This window comes from Trichechus manatus, unplaced genomic scaffold, assembly GCF_000243295.1.
Source record: "Trichechus manatus latirostris isolate Lorelei unplaced genomic scaffold, TriManLat1.0 scaffold00089, whole genome shotgun sequence".
Lineage (NCBI taxonomy): Eukaryota > Metazoa > Chordata > Mammalia > Sirenia > Trichechidae > Trichechus > Trichechus manatus.
This window is the reverse complement of record NW_004444025.1, coordinates 7947242-7973909: the sequence shown is the minus strand read 5'-3', so window position 1 is coordinate 7973909 and position 26668 is coordinate 7947242. Positions and strand designations below refer to the sequence as shown.

The window sequence follows — 26668 nt, the reverse complement described above, 5'->3', positions numbered from 1 at the left end:
CGAGCATTTCCTCATGTGTCTGTTACCTACTTGAATATCTTTTTGGTAAAGTAACTGTTCATTTCCTTTGCCCATTTTTTAATAGGATTATTTGTCCTTTTGTTGTAGAGGAGTTAGATTTTCCTGTAGATTTTAGAGATTAGATCTTTGTCTGATTTGCAGTAGCCAAAACTTTTTCCCTAGTGTCTTTGTTTCTCTTTTTACTCTTTTGGTGAATTCTTTTGATGAGCATAAGTGTTTAATTTTTAGAAGATCCCAGTTATCTAGCTTATCTTCTGGAGTTTGTATGTTGTTAGTTATGGTTTGTATCCTGTCAATGAAGTGTATTTAGGGTTTCTAGTGTTGATCCTATTTTTTCTTCTATGATCTTTATAGTTTTTAGTTTTCTTTTTAGGTCTTTGATCCATTTTGAGTTAGTTTTTGTGTATGGTGTGAGGTATGGGTCCTGTTCCATTGTTTTGCAAATGAAAGTTCAGTTTTGCCAGCACCATTTGTTAAAAAGACTGTCTTTTCCCCATTTGATACAATTTGGGCCCTTGTCGAAGATCAGGTGACCATAGGTGGATGGATTTACATCTGGGTTCTTGATTCTGTTCCATTGGCCAATGTGTCTGTAGTTGTACAAGTACCAGGCTGTTTTGACTACCATAGCTGTGTAGTAGGTTCTGAGGTCAGGTAGTGCTGGTCCTCCCACTTTATTATTCTTCAAGAGAGTTTTACTTATCCGGGGACTCTTCCCTTTCCATATAAAGTTAATGTTGGTTTTTTCCATGTCTTTAAAGACTATTGTTGGTATTTGGGTCGGGATTGTTCTGTATTTGTATATTTCTTTGGGTAGAATTGTCCTTTTCACAATGTTAAGTCTACCTATCCAAAAACATGGTATGTTTTTCCATTTATATAGATCTGTTTTGGTTTCTTGCAGTAATGTTTTGTATTTTTCTTTGCATAGGTCTTTTACATACCTGGTTAGATTTATTTCTAAGTATTTTATTTTTTTATAGGCTATTATAAATGGTATTGTTTTCCTGATTTCCTTTTATTTTGTTCTCTTTATTGGTGTACAGGATTCCAACTGATTTTTGTATGTTTATCTTGTATCCTGATACTTTGGTGAATCTTTCAATTGGTTCCAGTAGCTTTCTCATGGAGCCTTTTGGGTTTTCTATATATAGTATCATATTGTCTGCAAATAGCGACAGTTTCACTTCTTTGTTAACAGTTTGGATGCTCTTTATTTCTTTTTGTTGCCTTATTGCTCTAGCTAAAACTTCCAGCACAGTGTTAAATAGGAGTGGTGACAAAGACATCCTTGTCTTGTTCCTGCTCTCAAGGGGAATGTTTTCAGCCTCTTTCCATTAAGAATGATGTTGGCTGTTTGTTTTGTATAGATGCCCTTTACTAGGTTGAGAAATTTTCCTTCTATACCTATTTTATTGGGCATTTTTATCAGGAATGGGTATTGGATTTTGTCAAATGCCTTTTCTGCATCCATTGAGATGATCATGTGATTCTTTCATTTTATTTATGTGGTGGATTACCTGGATTGATTTTCGAATGTTGAACCATCCTTGCATACCTGGTATGAATCCTACTTGATAATGGATTATTATTTTTTTGATATGATGTTGAATTCTGTTGGTGAGAATTCTGTTGAGAATTTTTGCATCTATATTCATGAGAGATATTAGTCTGTAATTTTCTTTTTTGTGATGTCTTTGCCTGATTTTGTTATCAGAGTTATGCTGGCTTCATAGAATGAGTTTGGAAGTATGCCTTCCTTTTCTATGCTCTGAAATAATTTGAGTAGTACTGGTGTAGACTCTTCTCTGAATTTTTGGTAGAATTCTCCAGTGAAGCCATCTGGGCCAGGGCTTTTTTGCTGTTGTGATTTTTTAAAATTTCCTATTCAGTCTCCTCTCTAGTTAGGGGTCTGTTCAGATTTTCAACATCAATTTGTGATAGTTTGGGTAGGTATTGTGTTTCTAGAAATTTGTCCATTTCTTCTAGATTTTCAAATTTGTTATAGTTTTTCATAATACTCTGTAATGATCCTTTTTATTTCAGTTGGGTCTGTCGTAAATCATCCCATTTTATTTCTTATTTGGGTTATTTTTGTCCTCTCCTGTTTTTCTTTTGTCAGTTTGGCTAGTGATTTCTCAATTTTATTGATCTTTTCAAAGAACCAGCATTTGATTTTGTTGATTCTTACTGTTCCTTTTCCGCTCTCTATTTCATTTATTTCTGCTCTGATCTTTGTTATTTTGTTTCTTCCGGTGGAGGTTGGCTTCTTTCACTGTTCTCTGTCAATTTGTTCGAGTTGTGTAGCTCATATTTTGATTTTGTCCCTTTCTTCTTTTTTGATGTGTGCTTCTATTGCTATAAATTGACCTCTGAGCACTGTCTTTGCTGTATCCCAAAGGTTTTGCTATATTTTCATTCTATTTTGATTCTAGGATTTTTTTTTTATTTCATCTGTGATTTCTTCTATTACCCATTGGTTTTTAAGCAGGATGTTATTTAGTTTCCATGTAATCGTTTTGTTTTTTTTTTCCCTTGCTCTTCCTATTATTAGTTTCTACTTTGATGGAGTTGTGGTCAGAGAAGATACTTTGTATTATCTTAATGTTTTGGATTCTGTTGAGGTTTGCTATGTGGCCCACGATGTGGTCTATTCTGGAGAGCATTCCATTGTGTTGGAAAAGAATGTATACTTTGTAGCTGTTGGGTGCAGTGTTCTGTAGATGTCTTTGAGTTCAAGCTGGCTGATTGTGGCCTTTAGATCTTCTGTATCTTCGCTGAGTTTCTTTTTAGACGTTCTCTCCTTTACTGAGAGTTGTGTGTTGAAGTCTCCTACTATTTTAGTGGAACTGTCTATTTCTCTTTTCAGCTATCCAGCACTTTATTCTTACAAACATTCCATGTTGTTCGGTTGCTCTTCTAACTATTGAATATACCATATTTACAAATCAACTCTGCCAATGACAATCTCATCAATTGCCACCAATAGTCTTTTACGCCAGACAACACTTTGGCGGTAATCCTTTCACCAGACCCCTGGGGGTATTTATGAGAATTTTTAAAGTTTTATAAAATATACTTTGGAGGAGGCCACTCCTCCTTTATTTTTCTAGCCTCACACAAATAGAAGGGCATCTTTTGCTATTTTCTTGAAAAAAATTATGATACAGAAATGATTTATTTCCTAAGTGTCTATTAAAAATTCATCTGCAAAGCACTTGAGTGTGGGGATTTTGCAGAAAAATAGATCTTTGGTTGCCACTTAAATTTTCTGTTTTGTTTTGTTTGTTTTATATTTTACTCACCTGTTTAAAGTTTCATTTTCCCCTTGTAACTTTTTGTCATTTTATATTTTGTTAGAAATGTATTCTTTACATCCAAGATTATTAGAGGAAAGTTATTAGAGTACAAGGCTTAGTATCTTTTACATTTAATCTGTGTTTGTATGTCCATTTTATTTCATTGCATGTTTTGTCTATTTTTATCATTCTACCTTTATATTTTTAATTCAGTCTTGCAAAAGGCTGGGTTAGGTGATTTTTTTAATCTTAACAAAAAAAAAAGAACTCAATTCAGATTTTCTTTATATTCTCCATCATGTCTTCTCTATTTCATTGATGTCTACCCTTCTTGTTTCCTTTTATTTATGCTGCTACTATTTGTTCAAATTTTTAGTTGATTGCATAGTTTTATTTTATATCCTTATTTTTTTCTGATAATTAAAGCTATAAATTTCTCACAAATGTTGCTTTTCAGAGTGCTATGATTTTTGTCATGTGGTGCTTTCCTTTGTTTCAATCTAAATATTTTATAATTACTTTATGATTTTGCTTTTAATGAAAGGGTAAGTGGATAATTTATTATTTAGATTCTAGTTGTAAGGTACCACCCTCAGCATAATTTTCATACTGATTCTAACTTTCCTGGATATAATCTGGTGAAATATGTGTAATTTTCCCATTGGTGTTTTTGAAGCTTTCTAGGTAATCTGCTGTCAGTCAATTTTTGTAAAGGTTGCATATGTGCTTTAAAAGAATGTTATTTTTTGTTTTTCCGTATAAAGTTTTTTGTGTGTCTAATTGAGCAGATTCTTTTTCAGATCATTTATATCTCATATTCTTTTATGTCTGAATATTCAGTTTCTGGGAGGGATGTTAAAAATACCAACACCAATTTACCTATCCTTCTTTTAATTCCTTTAGTTTTTGTCAGTGCTTAGTCTATTATTAGGGGAATATATGCTGATAAAGGTTATATTTGCTTATTAAATCGCTCCTTTTAATGGTATATTTTTCCCTAATTCTACCTAACTCCCTATCATATCATTTACTTTCATTTTATCTCAGATTTTAATATTGCTACATCAAATTTATTTTGGTTCATATTGGGGAAATATGTGTAGATATACTGTATTTATATGAAAATAACACAGGCCTTTTATGTTTGTTTGCCAACCACCCACCCCCACCCAAGTAGTTTTGTAAGTGTGCCTTGCTAATTTTTTTAAAGCAGCATGTAACAAATTGACGTTGCCACATAGGGGGATGGCACGGTTGGCAACCAAAGTAGAAGGAGCACATTACTGTGTGAGAATATGATGCACAGATTTAGGTATGTTCCTTTTTGTCCTTTTGCTTTAAGTGTCTCTTGCAGAAAACTTATTCCTGAATCTTATTTTTTGACAAATCAAAGAGTTTTAATAGTGAATTTAAACATTTTACAATGATTATAATTATTATTACATTGTTTTATTTCCACCATCTATTTCTTTTTTTTTTGAACTGTACTTTTTATGTTATGTTTCTGTTCTTTCTCATTTTCATTGTATGGACCTAATTTATTATTTTTGGTCTAAATCTTATGCAGTTTATTTTCATCATCCTAATGGGTTAACTGGGTCAAGTAACCCAGTTAAAACCCAGGTTTATACTGTTTTTTTTTTTTTTTTAATTTACTCACTTCATTGATATTCATACCTTCTCATCAAAAGACAGATATTTTAGAATAAACTCAAATACCTTTGTTTTTTAACACCACGTATACACACACCATGTTGATATTGTCGACATGTTTACCTTGATTTGGATGTATTTTTTGTTATCTTTTTGTCCTTTTTTTCTTTAGGCAAAAATAAAATGCAGGAAGTTGTTTGATTGACCTTCCTTCTCAAATTCTTTTGGTATTTTTTCTCTTTCTAATAAAATATTGCCTCAAAGAGTGATTTCCAAAATGAAAGAGGAAAAAACAGTCATACTCAACAATAGTGGAGAATTCTGCTGAGTTATTGACCATTCAAATTATCTGAAAACATTTAATATTCCTTCTATGCCTTCAAATATATTTATTATGAACTCACATTTAAATCTTAAAAGTATTTTTCCATTTTAACTTAGAAAGAACTATTCCATTGTCTTATTATAAACGTGTTACTGTTGGGGAGTTGGATATCAATATAATTCTTTTTCTTTTAAAGATATTTATTCTTTCTTTCTGAAAGTTAAAAAAAATCTTTGTCATTTATCTCTTTAAATTTCACTCTATGCAAATAATTATGCATTTTTCTTATATCTTAATTGACATTTTGTAAATCCTTTCAGTTCAGTATCATTTATTTACTTATGAATTATTTATGTTCACTATGTCCGTATTTAAGTATCTGTTTTTCTTGTATTTCTATTAATGGTTGATGACACTGTTACTTAGAAGCCCCATATCACTTAGCTTTTCTAACTCCATTCTTTCCATAATTCTTTGCCTCAATTCAGCATTTTGGTTTGCTAATCATTCAGCTTCAGCCGTCTTGCTATTTAACTCACTTCTCATATTCCTTATTTTAACTATTATGCTCTTCATGCCTAATATTTCCACTTATTTTTTATTATTTCCTGTTCTTATTTCATACTGCTGAAAATCTTAAGTATATTCATCATGCTTATTCTAAAATATTAATTCCATTTCAGATAGTTTATGGTTGTTCTTTTTGCTTTCTCTTCTGTAATAGTTGTACTCCTGAGCTATCTATTTACTTCACTCTGCAAGATCACACCTCATAGGAAGATCAACATTCAAGCTGTGAAGGGTAGAAAATCCTGATACGATTAATGGGAGAGGAAAGGAAGAGGCCACTGAGCTGAGATCCTTAGGCACCAAAAAACCACCTCTGATCTCCCACTTGCTGCAAATCTATTAGAAGCTCAGCTACTGAGAAGTTCACCTTTGAACAGTTTGAAAAAAAGGTAGCATTGTGGAGATGTAATGTCCTTAGGTTGGAATCCATAAATCCTTGTTATTTGGACATAGAGCGAGCGAAAAAATAAATGATAAAGACATGTACTTAGTGAGCTCACCCCAGCTAGGGATTTGAGCTGCAATGAAATTACCCTGCTGACAGTGGACTTCGGGGTTATCCCTGCAGACATATGTATTGCATTGCCAATAAAACAGGTCAATTACAAGTCATCTGGTTGGGAAATGGGAACCACCACAAAACTACAAAATTTTTTCTCACTTTGGTGTTCAACCCCTACCCATCTGCCACCTACATGAACGCTGTAACTCTGTCTATAATTTGCTATAGAATGTCACCCATCTAAACTCTTCTGTGATTTTGTGTTTTCTAAATTTTGCAAGTGTTTTAGTCCCAAGACTAGATTTTAAGTTTCTGAGGGAAGAGGCTTTGATGTGGCCTAGGACTCACTCACCTGCTGGTTAAAATTGGGCTAAAATTACCGTGGCTGTTACATCTGCCTGCCAAAGCAGGGATGAAGACCCTTTTAAAACTACTTACATTTAATTATGAGAGATTCCAGGTGCAGAGCACATATTTTTTCAAAGACAATTTCACTCTTGTATTTGGTGCTCTCATCTAATCACATTTTCATGGAACCACTGTTGTACCCACTGTTACCACCATTTCCTGGTGCTTCCATGAACCCTTAGGTAGTGAGGATGGAAGGATGGGAAGGAGACCATGAATTATTGTTAGTCATACTTAAAATCAGTCAATGTATGCAAAGAACTTTGACTTCCTGGCAAATAGTATGTATTAATTATTTTTAAACTGATTATTAATATTATTATTATTGTCATTATTCTCCAAATCTCAGCCTTCTGGTCATACAAGCTCATGACCAGTCCCTTTATTTATTGTACAGACATTGGGTGTGTTTGTGCTTAAATTCTATGGTAGTAACTCTGCTGTGTTGATGTTCCCTATCAAGTCCCCATGCCCAAAGTGTCTTGTATTAGTCTGGCCTTATCTGGGATACCTAGCTATAATCCATTGCATTTTCTATATTGCAGAGGATAGCATTTTGTTAAAAGTATATCCTCAGTAAAAAACTTTAGTTATTTATTGGTACCCTCTGTAAAATTTTTATTACTAGATAAGGCATAAAATCCAGTAAAACCAAACCTGTTGCTGTCGACTGAATCTGGACCCATAGTGACCCTATATGACAGAGTACAACTCCTCTATAGGGTTTCCAAGGCTGTAATCTTTAGGGAAGCAGACTGCCACGTCTTTTTCCTGTGGACAAACTGTTGGGTTTGAACCTCTGATCTTTCGATTAGCAGCTGAGCACTTAACCACTGCACCACCAGGGCTCCTCAAGATAAGCCATACTCTCTCTGGCAGAGTAAACACCCATGACTAACTAGACTTTTCTGCTTGTGCTAAAATTACACTCTCTTCTCAGTTACCGACATCAGGGCTACGTGAGAAAAATATAATAAAAGCTCTAAAGTTAAAAATAAAAAAGATAAGGCTTACTATACTCCAAATCACTGGAAATTTAAAAAGATCATCAGATTCCTATAGCGATTATTATTTGTGGGGATTTACAGACTTAATAAATGACAAATCCAATTCCATTGAGGGATAAACATAAAATGATGAAAGAAATGCTAATGTCAGTTTCTGCATTTTTAAATCCTACAACTTGACTAATTTCTGTGATCAAAATCATTAATTAATTTGCAATTTATATTTCCATTTATACCAAATCCTCTAATAAGTGATTTGTGTTACAAAAATCATCATTAGTTTTCATACTCCCAAAAATACACTGTGAAAGCTGCTATAATAATTGGCATGTTTAATTTATATGGCCCTTTAACAAATAATTTCAACTGTAATATTTAACTGGGCATAAATTTCCTCCTGGAAATAAAACAATGTAACTTTCTTGAATATATTTTGAGTTATGCTGAATTTTTCACATTTCCTCCCATAGGACTAAATATTTTAAAATTTTTAGACTTTGCACAGCTCAGTCTCTTTTCTCCCTGGCAAATTATTTTGCCTTTCTTTAATTCTTAGCTCAAGCAACACTTTCACTGTGAATCTTCCTTCCTCCCCACCTCAGCAAATTCAGTTGCTCCTTCCTTTTTTGTTCCCGTGTTTTCTGATAATTTCCATAACATTGTTTGGTAGTCAACAGACATCTACCTCTCCAGATAGAATGTGAATTGTTTGATATCAGAAATTTATCTTATCCATTATGAATCCCTGTCATCTAGCACAGTGCTGGCCATGTGTATTGCAAACACACTTGTATTGAAGGAATGAGTAGTTACTGAGCATGTCAATAGCTTATTAAAGTGGAGACATGATCATAAGAAGCTTAAATAGCTTCCAATTGTATTCCAAATTTCTTGAGACAAAATTAGATCAACAGAAGGGGCCTAAAAGCAATTAAGAATATGTTTATTAATAGGAAAATATGAGCTCGCCTCCATTTTCTCTTTATAAGAAAGTATCATAAGGACTATTTCAAAATTAAATGGGCATATTTTTAAAATATGCCTATTTAAATACTTCCTAAATTATGCATATTTTTAAATACTGCCTAATTTATGCTGCATCTTTCACAATGGAAATTTGTGTATGATACATAATTAAAACTGTCAAAAAAATTAAGTCATTTTTTATTATTTATTTTTCTTTCCATTTCCATTTAAAAGTTTCAAAACAGTGACTATCAAAATACATTCATTTTAAATTTCTCACATATTTCAATACAAAATAGCAAAAAACAATGATGCTGTTAGAAGTATCTACAGAATTATCATTTTTATCTTAAAATTATAGGTTAGATAAAAGAACATTTCCACTATCATTTTTTTTAATTTCTCAAATGCTTACCTAGTGTGAACTAAATGATAATAGGTGTGTATGAGCATTTTAGTGCCTAATTGTCCTTTTGATTATTTTAATTATTTACTGTTTGACATGTGTCTTTGTGTTATTTCTTTCCCGCCTAACATATCTTGCTATCTAATTTCTCTTCTCCACACGCAGTTTTTCTATCCTGGATGCCCATGTTTCCTTCATATAGTGAGATGCTACTTACCTTTTAAGACACAGTTTGTTTGTGTCTTTTACGATTCTACCAACCAAAGATGTCTTTGACCCATATCAAATGAATTCATTTGATTCAAATGTGATTCAACCAAATCGATTGTTATTGTTTTTGCTACTGTTGACCCTCATCTATCCATTGTACTATTAAAAAATCATATTCAACATGTAGCAATTTTTTAAAATTTTGTGTGTACTGTATGTTAGAATATTAATGCATATGATGTATATTAAGAAAACAAGAAAATTAGTTTAATTTCCCTGTGAATTTCTTAAAGCTATCGGTTGCTTAACTCAATTTAATAATTTTACCATCCCAACTGCACTACCACCACACACCACTTGTGGTTTTTCCATCTTACCATGCGCTCTCATGGATCCGTAACTTTGTACGTGCTGTGTTCTCTGCAAAGAATACTTCTTCCTTTTGCTGTACAGGTAAACTCTTACTCTTATAATCTCCCTTTCTCTCTGTAGACTTTCCAGGACCCTACATTCTCACAGCTTCCTTTCATCTGACTAAGCTAAGAAAGAATGCATTGTTCCTTTGGTTGTGCTCTATAGAACTTTCTACATAACCTTACTATTGAATTTCACATTTTCTTACAGATATTTGTGTGTGTGTGTGTCTGTGTGTGTGTCCCTCCACCAGAATATGACATCTAGAGTTCAGAGCCTCTATTTGGAATAGTGTCTACTCTCTAGCAGATATTCTTCTAATCACTGCAAATGTACTAGTGAAGACAGCAAATTCTTTCTGCTCATGGGACTGACATTCCGTTGAGAGGGACAGACAATACTCAAATAGCTACATGTGTTTCGGAAAGTGCTAACTGCTATGAAGAGTGAATAAATCATTTATAAGGAATTAGATGATGATAGGGTGCTGTTTTAGATAGAATGGTCAAGGAAGGTCCCTGTGAGGCAGTGATATTCAATCAGGAGTCTGTATTTTTAAAAGTAGTTTTTAAAAAGAAAAATGGGAAGATTATGATTAAAGTAAGGAAGACTGAAAATTTACCATTATTGCTTATTGAAAATATATTTCTGTCTCCATGATTTAGGATGCTAGGTATACTGCATTATGAATGCTAACACCTCTTATATTTCTCACATTTTATAATTAGATTGCCACCAGCAAAATCAATGTTTCTGAGAAAGTGTGTGTGTGGATGGAGGGCTTGCAGGACAAAAGCTCATGTGTTCATGGGTATGTGTTCACCAGAATAGGATGAAAACTATCTGTTATGGTATTGTGTGGCTCTCTAAAATAGTCCACTGGTCCATCTTCCACCAACTTACACTCTAAAATGCTTAAATAAAGTATAAAAATGCTTCAGAATTTTATATTTCTACCTTCTAGCATATAGAAATACTGAATAAATATATGTTGAATATGAGCAGTTACTTTATCACTTTTAGTTGGTGCTATGCATTTGTCTGGGAAACAATAATTACAGCAGAGAGAAAAGAATGGGTTCTAAAACGAAATTTAAACTAGGCAACATTTTAAAATGTACAAGATGTACTTCTATATATATTTGCCACTAAAATTTATATTTTTATATAATTGTTCCTTTCTTTCTATCCATTGACTGGTGGTGTTCACCATTAGCATCTGTTGACCATTTTTCATGAATTTAAAATCAGGTACCCTTACCAGAGCTTCTATAGCACTAACGTATATGTATGTAAGCCCCTTTTGTTAAAGGTTGATGTTAATTTACTTCAGGGACAATTGTTGGTCATATGGATTGATAGCAGGACTCCTTCACTTTTGGTTACTACAGACTCATTTGTATTTTTTATTAATCTCTTAATTTTAAAGTTTTGTTGAGTCACAATGAGCTTCATTCAATATTCCAGTAAAACTCTCTGTACTTTGATTTTTTTTTAAGTCCCGTGAGAGAAGTTTTTTTTTCTTTTTCTTACTCAGCACAAGATCAACCTAAACACAGTTGAGTGTACTTGATGATAGATTTTTGGCAAAGAAAAATGAATAATAAAAGGACAAGGTTTTTTTTTTTTTAATCTTGAATTTAAGACAAGCTAAGTCTTTAATCTTACAGCACATTCCCCATTCAACTAAAGGGAAGTGATGCTTGAGGAGAGGGAAAGTTGTGCAGAGGAAATACTTTCCAGTGTTGTTGCAAGGAGACAGAAGAAATCTCCATCTGGACCTTCTTTCTAAATTGCCTTGTTCTCAACAATACCGATTAAAGAACGTTGATTTTCTAGGCGGTGTGGCCTTGTTGTTGTCATTGGTTGCCAGTGAGTGGATTCCGACTCATGGTGACCCCATGTGTGCAGAGCTCAACTGCTCCATAGGGTTTTCAAGGCTGTGACCTTTTGGAAGCATATTGCCAGGCCTGTCTCCCAAGGTACCCCTGGGTGAGTTCAAACTGGCAATCTTTCCAGTTAGTAGTCGAGAGCTTAACTGTGTGTGCCACCCAGGGACTCCTAGCATGGTCTCCCTGTGTACTGTTTAGTAATGATCAAAGAAACCTGGGTGCACCTGGGGAGAAGGAGAAACATTAGCAACTAGAAAGCTTTCCCTCATCTCCCCCATGTTAAAGAAATTAAGAGGCTTGTATTTTACACACTGGATTCCCATACTTTCTTCATATAATATAGACAGATTTTTTTCATGTGCATTCAAATAAAAGGTTATGTATATCTCCTCAAAGTCAGAGAGAATCGGTTTACTTTTTTATTTAGAGGACCAATTCCATTGGGACTGAACCTCCATCATTCTTAATCCCTCTTAAGGAGGTGAAGCCTAGGGGATTCCTGGTATAGACCACAAAACACATATTTAGCCCCACTGATTAGCATTAAATGTATATACATTAAAATGTGTGTATCCATGGATATTATCTGTATGGGGTCCATGGTTTTTCCTCGAAGTGATTTAAACTCTATAGTATAGAAAGAGAGAAAAATTAAAAAATAGTCTAAAATATACTACCTCCATGCTATGATCGTGGACGTAATGCACTTAACATTTAGATGATTTCTTCTCTTTCCAGAGAGTGTGCTTCTCAATGAGAATTAAATAATTGGGTATATTTTGTTTACAGATATGATGGTCAGACATTTTGTTTTAGCATATGATCATAAGAAATCAATTTTTATGTTATAACATAAAGCCATTGCTGTCAAGTTGATTCCAACTCATAGCGACCCTATAGCCATCATCAAATGCTAATAATTGTCATGCCATAAATCCAAATGCTAGATAAGAACCATTCTTAGTAAGATCCCCTAGTTTGACAACATTCTGCCCTGCTGAAGGACTAGTGATCTGGTGCTTTGTTGTTCTTTGACTATACTCCAGTTTGCCTAGATGCTTTAGGATTATTACACTCCACCTAAGAAAACTATTGTGTACCCCAACATGACTTCATTATATGTTGATTTAGCTAAGTTGTAGATGGACTTTTAACGTGATTAGAAAGTACTATCAAACTGGTGGCACAGTGGTTAAGCGTTTGACTGTTAGCCAAGAGGTTGGCAGTTCAAATCCACCAGCCTCTCCTTGGAAACACTATGGGTCAGTTCCACTCTGAGTCGGAATTGACTTGATGGCAATGTTTTGTTTTGTTTTAATTAACCTGCTAAGTCTCTGAGTTATGTAAATGGATTGTTCTTGATGGTTAGAACTCACCCAGTGGCTCTGAGGAAAAATGGCCAGGCTATCTGCTTCTGTAAAATTACAGCCAAGGAAACCCTACACGGAAGTTCTACTTTGTGACACTTGGCGTCACCATGAGTCAAAATCAACTCAATGAAAACTTTTTTATTTTTTTTAAGCTGAATTGTATTTACTATGTTTTTAACTGTTTCAGAGATCATGTTGTAGACTTGTGTTTTCTTCAGAATCCATCCTTCTCTACAGATTGCCTTCGCTAATCCTTATCATGCTGTCTGCAGGGTCTATTAGCCTTCTTCCACCCCTAGGCAATTGTTGTAACACTTTGGGATTCTGCCAAGAAATGGTTGTCATATGAAGTAAAACATGGTTTTATTATTATTTGGCTTTGACATACGGCCAAAACATACTTCTTACTTTAACAAAAGATCACTTTATCAGAATATCTTTTGAAAGAATGTTAACATTCAGTTATACCAAGATATATTGGCACTCTGCAATTAGGAACAAGATCTAGGATTTACTAATGTAAGAATGTTTTCCAAATACATCATGCAGATAGAATAGAAAATCTTTGTGACCACTTATGAGTTCTCAAATATATAAAAAAATCACAATTACATTAGAACTAACCCACCATCCATCTAAATCTAACCCCCACTTGTGTTCTGTATTACACCCCTCTTTTTCCACTTCAACTAAATAAAACAAGTTGTCATAGCATTGATTCCCACTCATCATGGCCCTATGTGTGTTGGAGCAAAAATGTACTCCATAGGGTTTTCAGTGGCTGATTTTTTGTAAGTAAATAACCAGGCATTTCTTCCAAGGTCTCTGGTTGGACTCAAACCACAAATCTTTCAGTTAGCACCAGAGCTTGTTGACCATTTGCATCACCCAGGGATTCCTCAACTAAATCCTTTCCATCATTTAGACATTCTAGTTGGGTAACTTACATTCAATTTTTACCACTCTCTACATTTGTCAGTCCTGCTTCTTCCTTCAATAACATCAGTTTTAATTCCAATCCATCACACCACAAAAAAAGTGCTTTCTCTGGCGTCAATGATTTTATCAATATCAAAAAATCTAAGGGCATTTTCATACACATAATTGTACTCGACCTCACAGCAGAATTCTGCATTATTGAAAAATTTACTTTTAAATAATGTATTTCCAGGGACTCTACGATTCCATTCTCTCCCAGTTTTTCTATCCTTCAAATTCCATTTTGTTGAATGATTCAACTTTATATTTTTCTTATATTTTTCCTGATTCCTAGTTCTAGATCATTCAAGTCTACTATATTTTTCCATAATCAGTACTGCATGATTTACACATATGCTAGCAATTTCCAAATTTACACATCCTGTTCAGATATCTCCCATGAGTTCCAGACACTATAATCATCTACAGAATTTGCAACCCAGGTGGATATTCAAAGTAATTTTGAAGTCGGCATGTTCAAAATCAAACTCCTAAAAACTTGCGGCTGTATCTGTCTTAAACCTTTTAAAACTGGGTATTATAAGATAATTTTATTTATCTGCATTCTGCATGTGGAGCCATTTTGTGTAAATTCTAAATATTGTGAATTTCGCCGGCCAAGTCCCGTACATAAGAATTCTATTCCTGTATAAGCGGTGTGGTGGATGGCGCTTGGTGTAGATGGAGTGTAATGGAGAAGAATGAGACAAGACGTGATCAGTATTGAAGTCCTTTCTAAACACCAGATAGAGAGAGAGGGAGAGAGAAAGATATGATGTCACTGCTGTTGTTAGCTGCCGTCGAGTCAGACTCCAGTCTGTGGTGATCCCATGTGTTACAGAGTAAAACCACTCCATAGGGTTTTCTTGGCTGTAATCGTTATGGAAGCAGATTGCCAGGCCTTTTCTCCCATGGAACCACTGGGTGGATTCAAACTGCTAACCTTTCGGTTAGCAGCTGATCAGAAGCTGCTTGCAGCACCCAGGCTCCTAGATAGATAGATAGATAGATAGGTAGATAGACAGATAGATAGATAGATAGATGACAGACACATACATACATACATATGTGCACTGATGGATGGATAGATAGATGGATGATAGATAGATGACAGACACATACATACATACATATGTGCATTGATGGATGGATAGATAGATGGATGATAGATAGATGATAGACACATACATACATACATATGTGCACTGATGGATGGATAGATAGATGGATGATAGATGATAGACACATACATACATACATATGTGCGTTGATGGATGGATAGATGATAGACACATACATACATATGTGCATTGATGGATGGATAGATGATAGACACATACATACATATGTGCATTGATGGATAGATAGATGATAGACACATACATACACACATATGTGCATTGATGGATGGATAGATGATAGACACATACATATGTGCGTTGATGGATAGATAGATGATAGACACATACATACACACATATGTGCATTGATGGATAGATAGATGATAGACACATACATACTTACATACATATGTGCACTGATGGCAGTTGCTAAAGCCTATCCCCAATTCTCAGTTTTCATCTTTCCTGTCCTATCAGCATTTGAAAGAGTTGATCAAGTCTCCTAGAAACACTTTTATTACTTCTTTATTTTAAATTGTTGTGCTTTAAGTGAAAGTTTACAATTAAAGTTAGTCTTTCATACAAAAATGTATACATACATTGTTACGTGAGCCTAGTTGCTCTCCCTGTACTGTGACAGCACACTCCTTCTTTCCACTCAGGATTCCCCATGTCCATTCAATCAGCTCCGGACCCTCTCTGCCTTCCCATCTCACCTCTTTATAGGAGCTGCCAATTTAGTCTCATGTTTCTACTTGAGCTAAGAAACACACTTTCACAAGTATCACTTTATGTCCCATAGTCCAATCTAATCTTTGTCTGAAGAGTTGGCCTCGGGGGCCATGTCTTCTGGGGTCCCTCCAGTCTCAATCAAACCAGTAAGTCTGGTCTTTTTACTAGAATTTGAGTTCTGCACCCCACTTTTGTCCTGCTCCATCAGGGACTCTCTGTTGTGTTCCCTGTCAGGGCAGTCATTGGTAGTAGCCAGGCACCATCTAGTTCTTCTGGTCTCAGGCTGATGAAGTCTCTGCTTTATGTGGCCCTTTTCTGTCCCTTGGCCTAATACTTTCCCTGTGTCTATGGTGTTCTTCATTCTCCTTTACTCCCGGTGGCTGGGACCAATTGATGCATCTTAGACGGCCGCTCGCTGGCTTTTAAAACCCCAGATGCCATTCACCAAAAGTGGGATGTAGAACATTTTCTTAATAAACTTTGTTAAGCCAGTTGACCTAGATGTCCCCTGAAACCATGGTCCCCAGACCTCTGCCCCTGCTACTCTATCCCTCGAAGTGTTTGGTTGTATTCAGGAAAGTTCTTAGCTTTGGTTTAGTCCAGTTGTGTGACTTTCCCTGTAGTGTGTGCTGTCTTTCCCTTCACCTAAGATGGTTCTTATCTACTATCTAGTTAGTGAATACCTCTCTCCCTCCCTCGCCACCCTCGTAACCATCAAAGAATGTTTTCTTCTGTGTTTAAACCTTTTCTTGAGTTCTTATAATAGTGGTCTTATATAATATGTGTCCTTTTCCAACTAACTGAATTCACTCAGCATAATATCTTCCAGATTCCTCCGTGTTAACTTTTATTACTTCTTCAGTGACATTCCAGTACTGTCCCCCACTCAGTTTTTCTCCAAGCTCTCGGACCAGTCCTGTTTAGTCTCCTTTACTCTTTAATTTTTGTATGATACAGTTTCCTAAACTTGGAGCTCTATCTTTCGTCCATGTACCTCTCTTCTTTGGTGAGCTTATCTAGCCTTCTGACTGTAAGGGCCATCCTTTTCTGAGAATTCCCAAATTTATATCTTGAGCCAACATTTTGCCATTGAACTTCTGATGACTCACACATGTAACTGTCTATGATGCCTCTACCTGGATATCTAGTAACATAGCCTACTTGATATGTCCAAAACGGAACTTCTCACTTCCCTTTCTTCTTCAGCCATTTTCATCCTCTTAGTTAGTGGACTCCAGCCTTCCAATTGTTGAGGATCCAAACCTTAGATTCATCCTTGTCTGTTCTTCCTCTCACACCCAACATTAAATCTCTCAGCAAAACTTGCTGGCTCTAACTGGGTGTTCAGACTCCGCTGCTGCAACACTGATCTGTGCCATGATCACCACTTATCTGGGTCATCGTCTTCCTGATTTTATCCTTGCCCTTTTCAAACTATTCTCAGTAGACTGCCAAGTTCTAACAAACATGCCAAGCCCTGGTGTATCTGGCTCCTCTTACCTCCCTGATTGCGTTTCCTACTAAATTCCCTTCACTTAGTCCTGTCTAGTCACACTGGTCTTGAGAGTTCCTGACACTTCTAAGAACTCTGTTACATTAGGATATTTGCAATTGTTTTCTCCTGGAACGTGTTTCCCCCAGATGTCGGCATGTATTATTCTCTTCCATAATTCAGGATTGTATTCTAAATGCAATTTCTCAGTGTGGCCCTATGTAAAATTGCAGATATTCCACCCTGACACCACGTACTTCTTTTTTTTCTTTTTTACAGTTTTATTTTTTTTAACTATTTTTTTAATTGATGTAATTAAATGAAGTTTACATTTCAAGTTAGTCTCCCATACAGAATTTTTTTTTTGTAACATACATTGTTATGAGACCCCAACCTCTCACCCCTTTCTGTGACAGCACACTCCTCCCCTCCACCCCTGATTCCCCATGAACATTCAACCAGCTCCTAACTCTCTCTGCTTTCCCCTCTCACCTCTGGACAGAAGCCGCCCCTTTGGTCTCTTATATCTACTTGTCTAAGAGGCACACCACATACTTCTAAGCTAGAACTTTTTTCTAAATAGAACTTATTGCCATCTGTGCAATATGTTCCATAAAGGCATAATTTTTGTCTGTTTTGTTCACTTATATAGACTTGTGACCTGGAACAGTGTCTGGCACAGAGAAAGAATGAAGTTGATGAAATATGGAATGACAAAATGAATGAATGGCAAAGGAGGAAAGAAGAGAGAGAGGAAGGGAGAGAGACAGAGAGATTTTGCGTTCTTACTAACAATAGCCCCTTTGGAAAATTTTATCTTGCTTATATTATAATTCTGAAAGAATAATGTATTTAAAAAGAAGTTATATTAAATATTATTTTAAGTGAACCACAGATGCTCTAAAACTAAAACAAATCAGAACTGGAAAAATCTACAAAGACTTAAAATCTGACAGAATAATATACTTCAGTTAGCTGGTTCAATAAATACACATTTGTCAATATTGGACTCTGGAATTAATATTGGCAGCAAAATAAATTCTTCATATTTTTACTGTGTTACCCAAATTTATTGGCATTCACACAAATTTATAGTTCAGTATATTTGTAATTGCCATTTTTTATTTGATACATATTTCAAAATTATTTTTAATGTGAGACTTTGAAACTGTTAGGCAGATTAAACGATACTTGAATGTTAATTGAGAAGTTACAGGGTATACAATTCCTACTTAAAAACTTGAAAGCCAGCTAATTCTTTTGGGGTTCTCTGGTAACTAATAAGGGGTGATGTCAAATTGAGAGGCAGTTCTGACTGAAGCAGTCTGTGAATAAATAATAGAATTATTGTCAACTTCAACCTTAGAGAAGTGATACAGGGTCCAATTCTAAGGTAAATTGAAGGAAACAAGTTGAAAAGTCTTTTTTTAAAAATCTTTTTAGTGAATTTTCCACTTTATTTGTCTTTAAACTTTTCCCCTCATCAACAACTTATGATTAAAGCAGAGCCATTAGAGACGAATTCAGGAAGCATCTTTCAGTATCTGTTGAAATGAAATGAAATGGCCCAAGGCATTTGAGAGGCATTATTGTTCCTTTATTGATCCATGTTCATGTAATGTACTGGTTTCTTAGAGAAATGTGCGTCCTCTAAGAATGATTACCACTCCTGTGGGACAATTTTACGTAAGTATTTTTTTTTAATAAGAATTGTATGGCAATGTCTACTGGGTGTATGTACAACTGAACATTTCGATAAGTTTGATTAGTTTTTAATTGTAATGATACTTTAAATCAGACTCTAGATCAAATATTTACTTCCAGATTTTGACCTAATGCTATGTTTTACTTCCAGCAGGAAAAAAGCCAAGAAAGTTCAAGAATCAAAGGTAAGGAATGCATGTTTTAAGATCATAGTCAAATTAACTGATAGAAGTACAGGTAAAAAAAGAAGAAAGATTTTGCACTATTTTGTAAATAATGTTAAAATGAGAAAATGATATCTCAGAATTTTCCACCTGATTTTAAAGCCAGTGCGAGCCCTATGGGAATTCCCCAGGACCAGGGAAGATTCTCTATGTTCCTTTTTCATATTGTGCTGTTCAAAACTTCAGGAGAATGTTCTCTTTAATTCCTAGATAGTTTTGGTGAAATTTCTGCTTCAGGCATTGTCTTTAAAGTGCGTCCACAAATCGGCAGATGAATCTCTTCAAAATATGTTTCAGGGAGAACCGATTACTTAGTCACTGCCATCTCATTGTATTTTCTGTGAACAAACCAGAAAATATTTACATATATACTAAAAGCTAGGAATAGTGCTTACTATGGTAGAGTCACCTCTAATCAGTCACGGGGAGGCTAGTTTCCTTACAGAGGTATGCTTACGTTTTGAAATTCAATCACTGAGATAATAAATTACTTCCGATAGATTGCCATCTTTCAACAAAGGTTTCCATTAACTTGTGCTGCTGTTGATCTTAGTGACAGAACTTCCCAGGTTTGGCCTGATCTCAGCCTCCTGGCCTGTCCATTCAGGTGTGTGTCCTTCTACATTTTGGTCCTCCTAGCCCACCGTCCCCTTCCCAAAGGCGTCTCAGGCCCAAGCCTGACGATGGAGCCCAACACAGTCTTCCTGTTTTCTTTTCTCCTCTCCTTTTTGCCTAGGAAGACATGTTCACTGAGAATCTTTTTCCCAGAGTTCCACAAAAATAATAATTAGTTGTATGTACGTTACTAAGTGACATGTGCTCCTGTAAGCGTGAAAGCACGATTACATCTCTGAGGGTCTCTGTATTGGCAACACCAATCTTGCTTACTTGTAACAATCTAAATATAATCATCTCTGCACATTTTCTCACAACTGATTGTCTTCTACAATAAATATCTTTGTGTTCCGTCATCTGCGTAGGTCTATATTATGAATATGAAAATGCATACATTTTTTTTAAAAGTTTGCTGGATATATTTTATTTAGATGATTAATGTAAGACTGCCTTTCCAGGGATTCTTGACTTATTTGTGTTCATTTTCAGCATATTGAAGTACGACTTGTTATTTTATATGTGAAATTATTAGACTTACTTATTCTCAAAACACTCATATTACCTCAAAGCTTTACACTTTTGTGCTACAAAAGGGAATTTCAGTTCCAAGATATGCTGCATAATGTACATTCGAATGATATCTGTATTTCAGGCGTATGGTGTGTACAGCTTTTTTCTCATGAAGGTCCCAGTGTTTCAGGTTAACCTTAAATTATGTTTGTTATTCTGTTACAGTAGAAGTAAATTTAGAGTAGCTTCCTTCTTGATGGCTTATTGCCTTGGGCTACATATATCATATCATCTGAGGGAGTAGAAATTACATTTTTCCAACTACTGTCTAGGAATATTTTGTTTTTTCTTCTGTAATGTAATGAAAAATTAGGATGATGTTCGTCACTTCTTTCAAAGTTATTGACACAAGGCTTAGATCTCTCACTTGCATTATGGCTTCTAGGCTACGGAGTTATAAGTAAAAATCGTGTGTGTGTGTGTGTGAACGTTATAATTCACACACACATTATATATAATACACACACGATATATATAACACACACACACACACACACACACACACAGTTATTTTAGAACTTACTGCCTTTCTCTACTTAGAAGAATTCAACATTTTTACTGAGTATTTTTGGAAATCATCCTGAAATTGTGTCTCACTGGAAATTCTGAATGTTTATTTTAAAATGTTTTTAAATGTAAATATATTGGGAGAATACATTTGGGGACATAAAAGCAATAGCTTATCCATTGGTAGGTGACACAAACTCCAAAATTCAAATATTTTACAAGCCTTGGCAACTGATGATTGAATTGTGAGCTGTGTCCTCACCTGATATTAATAACCAATTCTAAGCTATAATTCTCTTGGCTTCCTGAATAATTGGTAATCTCATTTACCAGAATAGTTTTATAACACTAACAGAAATGTCTCTAGAGGAACTCTTTAAGCTTCTAATTTCCTGCGTTCTGTGCCTATTTCTGCTTATGACAGCAATCTTAAATTAATAATACCAGTGACTTGAAATTACATTAAGGCAAACAGCATTCCAGTGAAAGTTGAGTCTCCTTTTTTCCATGTACACAGAGATAGATACCTATATGTTTTCCGACTTGCAACTCTATTTCTAACTGAATAATTATTTGACGCTCACATATGTTCTTATTCTAATGTAATTTGAAAATACTATAAAACAGCCTTTTCTTTTTATACCTATTCTAAAAGTATATCTATATGAAGATCAACATAGAAAGTAAGTTTTGGTTGAACAAGTATTATGCTATTGGATTGTCAATTGATTTTAGTGTGTGGATTGCCTATTGTTAAATGAATGAAGGCTCTATTTAGTACATAAATTTGGGGGTTGCAATTGTTTAAGATATTTTTCCTTAAAATTGTGTTGAAGGTTATAACAAGAGAAAGAAGACACCGGTAATGGTTTGAACAAAAGAATCCACTATAAAGACAGTCATCTTTAGCATTTGTCTTTGATGAAATGAAAGATAAAACATTAAAAAGTTCTGTGCATTAGAATCTATTGAAAATGTTATAAATATTATTGGGAAGCAATTTCTTCTGAAGAATATTTCTAAAATAAAGAACACAATCAATCAGCTTCTGTGGATATTTCTCAGGGAGTTGTTAAATTTAGGGTTGTTTACTTCTTTATATTCAAGAGTGGTCGGTCTTTCAAGAGCTTTCAGTGATGAAACAATAACCGTTTTGAGGAGAATTTAAATAATTCTTGGTTTACAAACACTTTAAAAATTCTGTCAACCTAGAGTTTGTGATTTTCTAAAGTAGTTTAAAACATTTGCTACAGTAGGAAGGATACTGTCATTCATGGAATGGTGATGCTCTGACATGTCTCTGAGCATCAGCTGCCCCTCACTCTGTCAGTTAAGTAATGCTCCACTCTCTTGTTGACCCAAACAGCCCAGTTGCTTTTATGACACAACCTTCCCCAGTTTTCAAGTGAACGCTCTTGGCTCTTCCCATTAAACATGATTAAAGTAAAACACATATTTGACTGAAACTTCTGTTTGTATTTTAGTGTTTTTGTTTGTTTTGAAGTCTCTACCAAAAGGGAACAGTGAAGACTCCAACTGTTTCCCTGAAGACCATTCACATGCTGTTCCTAAAGCCTGCGTTCTGTTAAAGGTCTGACAGGGCCAAGCACTGCTCTTGGAGCTTTAGTTATATTATCTCATTTTAACCTTCACGCGAAGGTATTAGCTAAGACAGAGCATTTGCCATCCTAGTATTTTGAGAAATCACATCCAAAGTGAATAATTCAAGTCAATATTGTCATTTGTGTTCTCTGTAAAAATGGGTCATATTTTATTTAAACAATTACCAATTATACATTAAGTAAGACTATCATATTGTTTTTAATGATGCTTTTTTCATAGATGTGGTAGATGTAGATTTTTTTTTTTTTTCTTTGATTGTTATAGATATTTTCTCTAATACGTATGCAAACACACACACACACTGGTCAGTGATTTGTAACTTTAAGAAAAAAATGGGCAATGATAAATTGGACACAATAATTTTCTAAGAAACTTATCTAGGTCTTGTGCCAGCTTGTTCATGAAATACTTGTGATCTTAAACAAATGACTTAAGCCCTCTAGATTGAATTCCTCTTTTACGATAAATATTAGCACAACAGAGCCCGTGATATCAAAAGTCCTTTACACATCTGATGTCTAAGGAATTTTATAAAAAACAACATTGGACAATGCTATTAGTACAAACACTTATCTTTAAAACTTCTGTGATTCTCAGTATGTTCCAAGTGGTATATATGAAAAAGGGAAGAGGCCCAAGTGTTCTCCATATGCTCTTCCGACATGCTTGCATACATCAAACAATCAAGGAACATGTTGAGATCATAGTTATCAAAATAAAATTGTGTGTTTGGGCAATAAATGTGATTAAAGAATTAGGAAAGATGCAGTCTTCATACACACGCGGTCTTCTGTTTGTCTGTATACATACATGTATTTGTCCTTTACATCCTGCGTTATCAACCGGCAACTGGAGAGCACTGAAAATTGAGTTATATATATAATATATATATATGATATGTATGTATCCATATAAAACAAACAAATCCACTGCCGTTGAGTCAATCCCAACTCATAACGACCCATAGAACAGAGTAGAACTGTCCCATACAGTTTCCAAGGCTGTAATGTTAAGGAAGCCGACTGCCACGTCTTTCTCCCACTTAGCAGCTGTTGAGTTCGAACAGCCGACCTTTTGGTTAGCAGCCGATCGCTTTAGCTACTGTGCCACCAGGGCTCCTTTATACATACATACATACATATCAATTAGGTTGTGAGGAGGAGGGTTGCTAAGAATTAGGGAAGATGGGAATGCTGACCATATAATGCCGATTGTCTGAATATTCAGAGCTTTTTCTGCAACAATAACCTCACAGAGTTGCCGACATTGGCTCACTTCTCAAGGTCAGTTAACTAAAAGCCATTGAATACATTACATGAACAAATGAAAATACCATATAAAACTGAATCTGGTAATTCCTGTATCTGAGCCCTTTATGAGCCTCCTTGTCTAATTGTTGTAGGTCTCCACGTTTATGAAATGCAACATACTCGGTACCATAAGTAACCACTGATATGGAGATCACTATCATGACATGAAACACTGGGCCGCTGTATTTTTAATGGAATGCAATAGTGTATATTATGAATATTAGGTTCTTTGGTTTTTAGTTTAGAAAGCTATTGCTGAGACAAATAAGCATGTGTAGGTTTTATGAAACTGTGGCTTTTAATTTTTCACGGAAAATACTTAGTCTCCTCAGGAAACTCAAGTGCCAAAAACACTAGAAAACTTACTCCTAGAAAACGTCAGCCAAAAGATTGATAGTTTTCTTTCTTTTTTTGTTTTTAACAAGCAATAGTGCCGTATCAACCCCAGAAAAATGTACTGTGGCAGACTTGTGATGATAATTATTTTTTAGAATAATTAACTATTGCAAAAGAATGTGGGGGATTAATATTTTTACATAGTTGTTATGCCGTAGCAATTACATTATATTTGAGCAATCCTATTTTCCCTGCACTTGTTTTATTAAAAAAGCACTTTTGAAATTAAATGCGGGAGGAATGCATTCTCATGAGTGTTTATTGATTACCTTGCAGCAAAATATCAGTGTCACATACACACGACTTGACAGTCTATGATTACAGGCAACTCTTTAATTAACAGTGTGAACATTGCAAACATTTCAATCCATTTAACTTTACACCTAACTTAACAATATGAATATAAATTGATTGTTGAGTTACAGATCAATTAAAAATATAATTCTCAATTATTATAAAGATTGCTAGACTGATTCTGATTTTATTAACTGACATTTATTCTATTTTTGATATTTTATTGTTTTTAAATCAATGTCATATGAGAGACAATAAATTTTGGAAAAAGAAGAAGATAAAATGCAAATTCTGGAGGCCATTGTCTACATAAGATAGTAATAGTAACTTTAACAAACTTTTTCAAAACTTAATAATTTCAGTTCTAATGCACAGCTTAAGAAAAGAAAAAGAAATTAATTCAAATATATTCACTATAAATAATTTACTGAATGCCCTTAAACCCTCAAATACTTTAGTAAATTACTTTCAAGCAGTATAGATTTCAGGAAGTAGTAACTTTTCTGTGAGAAATAAGGTAACACTCATTCTCCATCTTTAAAAATATACATTAAAATAACTTGGTACAATTTTAGATGATCTTGACGCATGTCCTCCTGCGACAGCACACGGGAGGACAAACATCCCTCTCTACCTAAGGATACTTGTTATCAGCAACCAACAGAGTTTTCAGGAAGTAACTGATCGTGTTTCTCATTGACGCAGGAGGGCTCAGTTTGTATTATGCCAAACTTATTTTCTCTCTCTCTCCTTTGGTCTGTTTTGCACACATTCTCTACTTTTCAAATGGATGACAATAAATCATCTCGTCCAATGGGTTATTTATTTCGGTTTCAGAGTGATTTATTTGTAGCTCACTTTGCCCACCAGGAGACAGTGCTCTCTAAAACCAGACCACCCAGAGCTGAGGTTTAGTGACGGTGGGAAAAACAACCCGGGATAACTGCGTTTAATGTTTTCCTAACAAATAATGACTTCATGGTGCGTGTGATAGCCAACGGATACTTATTTGGATATTTAACAGGCTTTTTGCATAATTCAATTTTCTTTTTCACCTGCCCACCAACATCTTAACAGTGATCTTCCCTCTCCTCACCTATATATCTTTTAATTCTAGACTTTTTTTTGTTGGTTTATATATTTATTTACAACAACCAAAAACATAACAACAACAAAATTGAATGAGGCTGGCGAAACCAGCTTTAGAGAACAGCAGCGATGCTGAAGCAGGTTAACTCAACATTATGACCCTGTCTTTGTGCATATTAGAAATTTCCAGGAAAAAAACTTTAAAAAATACAGCTATTTGGTTTTTTGAATTTCCTTTTTTTTTTCCTAGTCAGTTTTTTTTTTAATTTTTTTATTGTACTTTAAATGAAAGTTTACAGAACAAATAGTTTCTCATTAAACAGTCAGTAGACATATTGTTTTATGACATTGGTTAACAACCCCACAACATGTCAACACTCTCCCTTCTCAACCCTGAGGACCCTTTTTTTGGTGAAAATATACATAGCCATAAACCGTTTTGAAAGTTTCTACATGTACAATTCAGTGACATCCGTTACATTCTTCCAGTTGTGCTGCTATTCTCGTCATCCTTTTCCAAATTATTCCATCACCATTATCTTCAACTCACTGTCCTCTAGGCTTCCCATCAAACCTTTTGAGTTGCTGTTGTCAATTTGATCTCACATAGATAATTCTTTTTCTTTTTGGTACCTTACATGAAGGTTTGCAGAACAAATAGTTTCTCATTAAACAGTTAGTACACATATTGCCCTATGACAATGGTTAACAACCCCATGACATGTCAACACTGTCCCTTCTTAACCTTGAGTTCCCTATCACCAGCTTTCCTGTCCCCTCCTGCCTTCTAGTCCTTGTCCCTGGACTGCTGTGCCTCATTAGTCCCGTTTTGTTTTATGAGGCTGTCCAATCCACGCTGAACAGTGAACTTCGGGAGGGGCTTCACCACTGAGCTAAAAGGTGTCAGGGGCCATATTCTCGGGGTTTCTCCAGTCTGTCAGGCCAGTAAATATGGTCTTTTTTTGTGAGT

At 34.9% G+C, this 26668-nt stretch overlaps 1 protein-coding gene across 2 annotated transcripts in view; it reads left to right on the top strand.

Moving 5' to 3' along the window:
- Positions 1-26668, top strand: part of FSTL5 (follistatin like 5) — a 903458-nt gene that overhangs the window by 157436 nt on the left and 719354 nt on the right. The window contains exon 3 of one of the 2 annotated variants that reach the window (XM_004382055.1): positions 19225-19255. In XM_004382055.1, coding sequence (XP_004382112.1) covers positions 19225-19255 — 31 coding nt within the window. Of the gene's footprint in view, positions 1-19221; positions 19256-26668 lie in introns of both variants that reach the window. The other variant, XM_004382054.2, reaches the window with a different exon arrangement.